Source organism: Poecilia latipinna, unplaced genomic scaffold (assembly GCF_001443285.1).
Source record: "Poecilia latipinna isolate Pla-1442-1.1 unplaced genomic scaffold, P_latipinna-1.0 Scaffold2013, whole genome shotgun sequence".
NCBI lineage: Eukaryota > Metazoa > Chordata > Actinopteri > Cyprinodontiformes > Poeciliidae > Poecilia > Poecilia latipinna.
The window spans coordinates 88,062-98,223 of record NW_015114629.1 but is presented as its reverse complement, the minus strand read 5'-3'; the positions used below and the strand labels follow the sequence as shown (position 1 = coordinate 98,223).

Here is a 10,162-nt window from a genome sequence, read left to right as displayed (position 1 = left end):
TGTGTTGAAAAAATGATTTGCATTGATCCTCAGTAAGAAACAACATGATGAAGTTCTGTCCAGATTCTGACTGTGTGTTTCTGTGATTTTCTTGAGTTCTTTCAGTCGAACCTTCATCCTTCTGGACCTCCTGGTTGATAAATACAGAAGTTGTAACTTTAGAAATTATCTGAACTTTTTTAATCAGTGCAGGTTTGAGATTTTGCTTGCATGAATCAAATGTCTAGAGTGTTATCATTATTATATACTTTTAGAATATCATTTATTTCATAATTATCATAAGCATGATGATAGAACAGACCTGTCAGTTTTTGCTAAGGATTCATTATTTGTGTTTGGTTCTAGTGGCTCCAGATTTTATTCTGAATATTTATTTGTTTTTATGTTTTGCATCAACAGCTGATCAACCCAAAGCCACAGTAACACCAGCAATAACATCCCTGCCAGTAGGGGGCAGTGTGACACTGACCTGCTCAGTGAAGGGCTCTGCTGGCTGGAAGATTTACTGGTACAAGAACTCAGTGTATTATGGATATCAGTTCATCAGAATCATTGAACCAGGTGCAGTCCTCAGTGTCACACAGGGCGGTGTGTACAAATGCAGAGGAGGAAGAGGAGATCCAGTTTTCTACACTGAATTCAGCAATGAAGTCGACATTAAAACTGGTGAGTTTAATCATCAACCTAAGTAGAGATGCAGTTTGGATCTTCAGTTTCTGTCCCAGTTCTATAGAAATAGTTCATATTTGAACTAACAATATGAATAATAATCACTAGAAACAGACAAGCAATGAAGTATTTAACAAACCTTTTGACACAGTGAACACAACATTCATGCTATTTATTATAATCAACCTGAAACAAGTGAACCAGAATAACTGGAGAAAAAAGTATAATTACAAATCTATTGGTCACTGAAACAATGGACAGAACGAACCACAATCTTCACTGTGAAACCAGAATAACAATCAAATCAAAGATGAACTGTTGACCCAATCAGAGTCTTTCCTTATATTAAATAAAACCATCAGTAAATCAAAAATGCTGGGCAGCTGCATGATCCATCTTATGTGTTTATAATGCTTCTCATGCTCAGATGTCTGAGACTTTACAGATTTCTTGTTTGTCCAACATGAACCAAATCAAATGACATTTAAAACATAAACCACATGTGGCTCTGCTGCAGTTAATGGAAGATTTTCTGTATTATATTTGACCTGTATGAAGGTGTCAAAGACTTTCACTGACAGGTAAAATCAGTTCTCTACTGGAACTGATTTGTCATTTTGAGTTTTAGATGTTAAATTTGCAACAATGCTGCAATTTGTGACATGATATGATTATCATCAACATAGCAGGAAAAGTTTTACTGATAATTATTATTATTACATTTCTAACCAGATATTTATTTATGTGAACAGTTTCCATTAAACCCAGTGTGACCCTGAAACACAGCTGGTCTGAGATATTCAGAGGAGAGACGGTCACTCTGAGATGTGAGATCAGAGGAGGAGGAACTGAGTGGACGTATGAATGGAGTCCAGTCGGGTTAAATTATTCTCCAACATCCAGTGAATACAAGATCAACAAAGCTCACAGTGGTACATTCAGCTGCAGAGGAAAAGGAAACCATCAGTTCACACAATGGACTCACTACTCATTAACTGTTGGTAAGTAGATCATCTATTATAGACATGAAGTTATTATTTACAATGTTCCATCAAGTTGCACTTAAAAAGGTCACTTTTCCTAATTTGTTGCCCAAATATTTTAGTTTAGTTTTTCAAACATAAAAACTAAAGATCAATGTTTCCTTTTGCTTCAAATCATTGATCAACTTCTAAGAAAAACTAAAATCATTTTTGCTCCAATCAGCTGCAAATGTGCAGATTTTCTCAGTAAAACAATGTTATAAAGTTTAATTGCAATTCTGTGATATTTAATCCAACGTTTTATGTCACTGATTATCTAATTATCTCTAAGACTTTTAAACCAGCCAGACTTTCTTTTACCCTTTTTATTACCATCCTGACAGATGGAGACTAGATTTCATACAATTATGTTGAATAAAATCCTGATGCTGAAAGATAAAGATTTCTTGAAAGAGAAAGAGGAACAATGACCCATTACACAATGTGTGTTTTATGTTTTTGACAGTTCTATAGCAATAAAATAATTTCAGGTGACATTTTGTGTAATTCTGGATTTACGACAAATTTCCTGTTAAAGTAACTGTTGTTAATAATAAATTAAAACAATAAATAAACCAACAGTGAAATTCATTGGAAAGGCTGTAGGAACTTTGAAAGCAACGACTTTTAAAGATGACAGAAAGCTTAAATATTTGAAGGTGAATTTCAACCTTTAGTTGTCAGCAGAGCTTTCCTTGTTGAAGGACTGAGAAGTGATTTGTGCAGTAGAGCTGATTTCCAGCCCAGTTCTCCTGACTGCAGCAGAACATTAGAAGATGTTCTGGTTCAGTAGTTTGGTTCAGCTCAGCTCTGACTAGGATTTGATACAACATGATTTGATTCAATCACGATCTGATTATTATGATTTCTGTGGGGGTTTTTTTATTAAATATATAAATCCATAAAGATCACATGCGCTGTTAGTTAAAATCATTTGACAGAATAAATCAGTGAATTGTTGAACATCGACATTTATGCAAAGGTTTAGAAATGTGTCCCATGTGTTCTTTAGACTCATTTCTGTCAAATATTAAAACGATTAAGCTTTACGGTCTGATTTGAGGGAATAAAATGCTTACTTTGTTGGAATTAACTTGCTTCAAAAAATATTATGCAGTGGATATGAATTGAACTTGATATCCACAGTCAGTTTATAAGTGATATTTTTAAGTGGTGCTGTACAAATGAACCAAACTAAATTACATTGAAACAAGTCAAATAGTGATTATTTAGTTCTATTTTGTCTTTTTCTCAATCAGCTGCAAATAAACCCAGAGCCTCACTGACAGTGAAGGACACAATCATACCAGTAGGGGGCAGTGTAGCACTGACCTGCTCTGTGGACATCGGTGAAGGCTGGAAGATTTACTGGTACAGAAATTCATATCGTACAGCTCAGAACATAACAAACAATAAACCAGATGGATTCCTCAGCGTCTCAGAGGGAGGTGTTTACAGCTGCAGAGGAGGAAGAGGAGGAAGAGGAGGNGAGATCAGTCCATCACAAACAATGAACGAGGTGCAGTCCTCAGTGTCACACAGGTCGGTGTGTACAAATGCAGAGGAGGAAGAGGAGATCCAGTTTTCTACACTGAATTCAGCAATGAAGTCGACATTAAAACTGGTGAGTTGAATCATTTTAATCATCAACCTAAGTAGAGATGCAGTTTGGATCTTCAGTTTCTGTCCCAGTTCTATAGAAATAGTTCATATTTGAACCAACAATATGAATAATAATCACTAGGAACAGACAAGCAATGAAGTATTTAACAAACCTTTTGACACAGTGAACACAACATTCATGCTATTTATTATAATCAGCCTGAAATAAGTGAACCAGAATAACTGGAGAAAAAAAGTATAATTACAAATCTATTGGTCACTGAAACAATGGACAGAACGAACCACAATCTTCACTGTGAAACCAGAACAACAATCAAATCAAAGATGAACTGTTGACCCAATCAGAGTCTTTCCTTATATTAAATAAAACCATCAGTAAATCAAAAATGCTGGGCAGCTGCATGATCCATCTTATGTGTTTATAATGCTTCTCATGCTCAGATGTCTGAGACTTTACAGATTTCTTGTTTGTCCAACATGAACCAAATCAAATTACATTTAAAACATAAACCACATGTGGCTCTGCTGCAGTTAATGGAAGATTTTCTGTATTATATTTGACCTGTATGAAGGTGTCAAAGACTTTCACTGACAGGTAAAATCAGTTCTCTACTGGAACTGATTTGTCATTTTGAGTTTTAGATGTAAAATTTGCAACAATGCTGCAATTTGTGACATGATATGATTATCATCAACATAGCAGGAAAAGTTTTACTGCTAATTATTATTATTACATTTCTAACCAGATATTTATTTATGTGAACAGTTTCCATTAAACCCAGTGTGACCCTGAAACACAGCTGGTCTGAGATATTCAGAGGAGAGACGGTCACTCTGAGATGTGAGATCAGAGGAGGAGGAGGAACTGAGTGGACGTATGAATGGAGTCCAGTCGGGTTAAATTATTCTCCAACATCCAGTGAATACAAGATCAACAAAGCTCACAGTGGTACATTCAGCTGCAGAGGAAAAGGAAACCATCAGTTCACACAATGGACTCACTACTCATTAACTGTTGGTAAGTAGATCATCTATTATAGACATGAAGTTATTATTTACAATGTTCCATCAAGTTGCACTTAAAAAGGTCACTTTTCCTAATTTGTTGCCCAAATATTTTAGTTTAGTTTTTCAAACATAAAAACTAAAGATCAATGTTTCCCTTTCCTTCAAATCATTCATTGATCAAAACAAAAAAAATATTTCATAGATTTATGCCGAATAACAGGTTGATGCTAAAAGATAAAGATTTCTTGAAAGAGAAAGAGGAACAATGACCCATTACACAATGTGTGTTTTATGTTTTTGACAGTTTTATAGCAATAAAATAATTTCAGGTGACATTTTGTGTAATTCTGGATTTACGACAAATTTCCTGTTAAAGTAACTGTTGTTAATAATAAATTAAAACAATAAATAAACCAACAGTGAAATTCATTGGAAAGGCTGTAGGAACTTTGAAAACGACTTTTAAAGATGACAGAAAGTTTAAATATTTGAAGGAGAATTTCAACCTTTAGTTGTCAGCAGAGCTTTCCTTGTTGAAGGACTGAGAAGTGATTTGTGCAGTAGAGCTGATTTCCAGCCCAGTTCTCCTGACTGCAGCAGAACATTAGAAGATGTTCTGGTTCAGTAGTTTGGTTCAACTCAGCTCTGACTGGGATTTGATACAACATGATTTGATTCAATCACAGTCTGATTATTATGATTGTGATTATTTGTGATTGTGATTATTTTATTTTAATTAAATATATAAATCCATAAGGATCACATGTGCTGTTAGTTAAAAACATTTGACAGAATTAATCAGTGAATTGTTGAACATCGACATTTATGCAAAAGTTAAGAAATGTGTCCTATGTGTTCTTTAGACTCATTTCTTGTTACAGTCCGCACAGGACACACAACATAATGAGTCCAGACCAAATTACATAAAACAAAAAGGGTTTCATTCAATCCAAGGCTGGACATAGAGGTACTGGGGAATCGTGGCAAAATAAACAAAAGAGTGGGAGCATTCACGAACCAGCCAGCAGTTGACCGTTGGATTCGGGCCGCTCCCCTCACCCTGCCTCACCGGATCACTCACCCTACAACCAAAAACCGGAAAACATCGGCTTGGCCAACGATCCCCAGACCTAACAACACAAGAGGGAGGTTAACAAACAAGAAATAGCATCAATGGAGCGGGAGCGAGGCTCTGAGACACGCCACCAACCAGGAGCACCTCCAAACTTCCTCGCTCGTCTGGTGGGTGGGGCTTGATCCCTTTAAACTCTCCCCAGCCAATCAACTGCAAGAAGAAAAAAGCAATTAAACAGGGATTCATTCACAACAGTGACAGGAGCCCGTCACACTGTCAAATATTAAAACCATTAAGGTTTAAAGTGTCATTTGAGGGAATAAAATGCTTACTTTGTTGGAATTAACTTGCTTCAAAAAATATTATGCAGTGGATATGAATTGAACTTGTCTTTCAAAGTGTCAAACAAGTCAGTTTATAAGTGATATTTTTAAGTGGTGCTGTACAAATGAACCAAACTAAATTACATTGAAACAAGTCAAATAGTGATTATTTAGTTATATTTTGTCTTTTTCTCAATCAGCTGCAAATAAACCCAAAGCCTCACTGACAGTGAAGGACACAATCATACCAGTAGGGGGCAGTGTAGCACTGACCTGCTCTGTGGACATCGGTGAAGGCTGGAAGATTTACTGGTACAGAAATTCATATGGTACAGCTCGAGACATAATAAACAATAAACCAGATGGATTCCTCAGCGTCTCAGAGGGAGGTGTTTACAGCTGCAGAGGAGGAAGAGGAGGTCCAGTTTTCTACACTGAAACCAGCACAGAGGTCATTATTAATGAAACTGGTGAGTTCAGTTTCTGTTCATTAATGAAATAACAAATTGATTTGTTGACTCTTTGTTTGCCAACAGAGTAAAACAAACAAGAAGAGAATAAAATGTAGTTTTTATTCATAAAGTCTGAAAACTGAATCCAATGAATTTAACATCAGGCTGTAACCTCACTTTGACCAGAAACTGCTGGAGAAAGAAACCAGAAAAGACAATCAGCTGTAAACAATGGATGGAGATTTATTATTATTAAGATTTATAATCACTAAACTGTTGCCATTTTAAGTAAATTTCATGATAAGTGTCATTAAAATCATTTAGAAATTAAGTTTGTAGTATATTTTGATATGTAGCATTTTAATCTGTCAGATTTTAAAATAATAATATTAATGTTTCTTGGTGTTTGATTTCAACAGGTCAACTTGTTCCTGTCCTCTCTGTGTCTCCATCATGGCTGAATCCTGGAGCCTCAGTGACTCTGAGCTGTGAGGTTCAACATCAGGATGCAGGATGGAGGTTCTTCTGGTATAAAGCTTTTCTTAAAGCATCTAGCAGCTCCTACAGCTACGAGCTGCTTCCTGGCACCAGTGGTACAGAACAGAACTTCACCATTAATGGACCGACTCACACAGCAGGATTTGTGTGCAGAGCAGGAAGAGGAGAACCAGTGAACTACACTGATTACAGTGAACCAAAGTTTATCTGGTCTGCAGGTCAGTTTGCCATAAATAAACAGGAGCCATGATTTCAGTTTTATTTAATGTTGCCTGGTCTTTAACTCTAATCAAAAGTATGTTGGATATTGTCTGTTTTTTTTTTTTTTTTACTAATTATCCAAAAAGGGGAAATATGCTTCAGATTTTTATACTTTTGCCAGATAATAAACTAGAATTAATTTAGATTCGGACAGCACAAATCTAATCGACATATAAAATAAAACTAAAGAGATTTATTGTTATTTTCCATTCAATTCCTGAACTGTGGTGCTCTTGTAAACCTGGATACATTCAATCATCTACAGCTGAGCTGGTGGTTTGATTAGAAATATTTAATGATTGTAAACAAGTAGAGCAAAGACAACAGAGAAGAAGAAATAAAGACCTGAACAAACTACAAACAGGGAGAGCCTTCCAGACTGACGTCTGGAACCTGAATGTAGTCAAGAAAGCTGCTAAGTTTTGGCAAATAAAATATTTACCAGCTTTATTTGTAAAATATGGCAGATAATTATTGACATATTTATTTTATTTTAGATACACAGAAATATGTGGACCATCTTTAAGAGAAACAAAGTTTGATCAACATATTGAAATGTTTGAACAGATCTTTATTATTAAAGATGTATAAAAACCAAAGTGATATTTTCAACCAGACATTTCAAAGATGTTTCTGTTCTCAGATGAAATCCTGTCTTGTTTCCAGATCCTCGTCCAGCAGCTTCTCTCTCAGTGAATCCTGACAGAGTTCAACACTTCAGATCTGAATCTGTGACTCTGAGCTGTGAGGGAAACTCTGCTGGGTGGAGAGTGAAGAGGTTTATAGAAACAGGAAAAGTGTCAAACTGCTCCATCTGGGGGAGAATGACTGGATCTACATGTAATATCACTTCCTACTGGTTTAATAGTGCAGTTTACTGGTGTGAGTCTGGATCAGGAGAGTTCAGCAATGCAGTGAACATCACTGTACCTGGTGGGTGATGATTTATCATCGTTTTCTTTCTCTTCACTTTGAATTTCAGCATCAGAGGTTTGATGTGCATACTGTTTTTATACATCTCTTAATATCAACTTATTTTTTTATCATCATATAATTTAATACCTAAATAATTATACCATCAAAGTGGTCCGTGCAAGTGTATTTGAACAAATGCAATAACAAACAAGTTGAAATAAAAACATTGGGATTTAAATTTAGGTCAGACTTGTTATTCTTTATCCTTATTTATTTCTAGGTTAAAATATGTTCATCTGATTGTAGAAAGAAGAAACTAAAACTTTGCCTGATTTTTGTCAATAACAAGAATTTCTTAAGAACAGTAGTTTTGTCTGACCAAGGTTCAGAGTTCCTGATCTAGCAAGTGTTTTTATGGAGGTGGAGGAGTGAAAACATTTCCACCGTTTGATTGTTCAGTGTTAAACAAACCGTGATTTTATTTTAAACATCAAACTAAATGTGCATTTACATGTGTTACATAAGAAAAACACAGAAAAATAATCAAAGTCACTCTGGCTGTATGGCTGTTACACTACGATCACATGTTTCATAAACAAAAATGTCAATATGTAAAATATATGGAGTCCTCATAGACGCCCATTAGCAGCCCTGAGACTAAAAATAAAATATTCAGGTCAATCAATAACAAAAAAAAAACTAAAAGGTGTGTTAATATTGCAACGTTGGATGTTTTCTATAAGGAACATAAGATAAAACAATAAATCAAAATCATTTTTGTTTATAACTGTTTAGTGGTTTAGTCCACCAATCTGACTAAATGTCATCATCCTCTGGTTGTTTTACAGATGATGATTCTGCTCCTCTCCTGCTGAGTCCTGTTCATCCTGTGACTGAGGGAGATCCTGTTACTCTGAGCTGCAGAGATAAAAAACAACAACTTCTCTCCAATGTGTTTTTCTATCATAATGATAAACTCCTCCATAATGACAGCAGAGGGGAGCTGAAGATCTCTGCAGTGTCAAAGTCAGATGAAGGTTTCTACAAATGTCAACATTCAGGAAAAGATTCACCAAAGAGCTGGATGTCTGTTAGAGGTGAGGAGGAGGAAAATGTTAGACTTTTAAAAATTCACTTTAATTAGGAATGAACTGAATACTGACAGTGTATATATGGTGATCAAGTTTATAGTCACATTAATCTGTTGTTAATGAATGATGTCCTATAATCTGCAGTTAAATAACTTTGTTGTTGTTGTTGTTGTTGTTGTTGTTGTTGTTGTTGTTTCCAGAGCCGGTGTCCAGTCCTATCAACTCTCTTGTCATGTTGATCGTTGGACCAGTTGTTGGAATTATTCTCATTATTCTCCTGATCTTGTTGTGGTGCTGCAGACGGTCCAAAGGTGAGAACATTTTTCTGCTCACACTGGATTAAAATATTAATTAAAATAATAATTTATAATTTGTGACTTTAATTCTTTTTGTTATGATACAAAATGGCAATATGACATGTGAAATATGACAAATATCTTTTTTTCACAGATTTGTGCTGCATCAGGTGAGAACAGTCATAACTTTTCTTCTCCCTTTTAAAGAAAAGCAGTGGATTTTTTTTTTCCTGAATAAGTTTCATGTATTTATTATGTTTCAGGTCAAAAGGCTCACAGAGCAACAGTCAGACCTTCACTACAAACCAGACTGAACATCGTGATTATAGTTCCCTTTGTCATGGTCAGATTTATTTTGATACATTTTCTTACAAATGTTGAATATTTAACCTCAGTGTTTCTACTATAGATTTTGATTATCAATGAATCTCTGCTGCTGACCCAGACTCCAGCTGCAGATATTATACAGTTTCTCTGTATTTATGCAACACATCTTGCAGTGCTTTATATAAAATTACGAGATTATGTGAAGCAAGTATTACTGTTCTTGTCCTTCTGTCTGCTGTGATCCATAATCATAAAGCTGATGATGAGTTATAAAGGTTTTGTAAGTGTTTGTGAAATAACTGTGATTTCTTAAAAATTTGTGAACATTTATTCCAGCTTTGAATTTTCAAATGTCTGAGAGAAATGTTCAAATAACTTTGCTGTTCATGGTTAAATTAATCACATTTATCTCTTTTTATTCACTGCAGATAATGCTAATTTGTATGAGAATGTGGGCTCTGCTGAAGCGGCTGGAAATGGTAGATCAGATCTTTTCAAGATGTTTATATATATATATATATATATATATTTTTTTTTTTTTTTTTTTTTTTTTTTTTTTACAACCCCCACACCAAACAATTTTATTTTTTGGCCGGATAAAA

The 10,162-nt window shown here is 35.0% G+C and overlaps 1 protein-coding gene across 1 annotated transcript in view; it reads left to right on the top strand.

Moving 5' to 3' along the window:
* The window catches only part of LOC106935749 (Fc receptor-like protein 5), a 22,355-nt gene that overhangs the window by 8,432 nt on the left and 3,761 nt on the right, over positions 1 to 10,162 (top strand). The window contains 9 exon segments of the mRNA XM_015016387.1: positions 400 to 666; positions 1,422 to 1,670; positions 2,951 to 3,178; positions 3,181 to 3,315; positions 4,081 to 4,332; positions 5,921 to 6,190; positions 6,592 to 6,888; positions 7,598 to 7,864; positions 8,695 to 8,943. Coding sequence (XP_014871873.1) covers positions 400 to 666; positions 1,422 to 1,670; positions 2,951 to 3,178; positions 3,181 to 3,315; positions 4,081 to 4,332; positions 5,921 to 6,190; positions 6,592 to 6,888; positions 7,598 to 7,864; positions 8,695 to 8,943 — 2,214 coding nt within the window.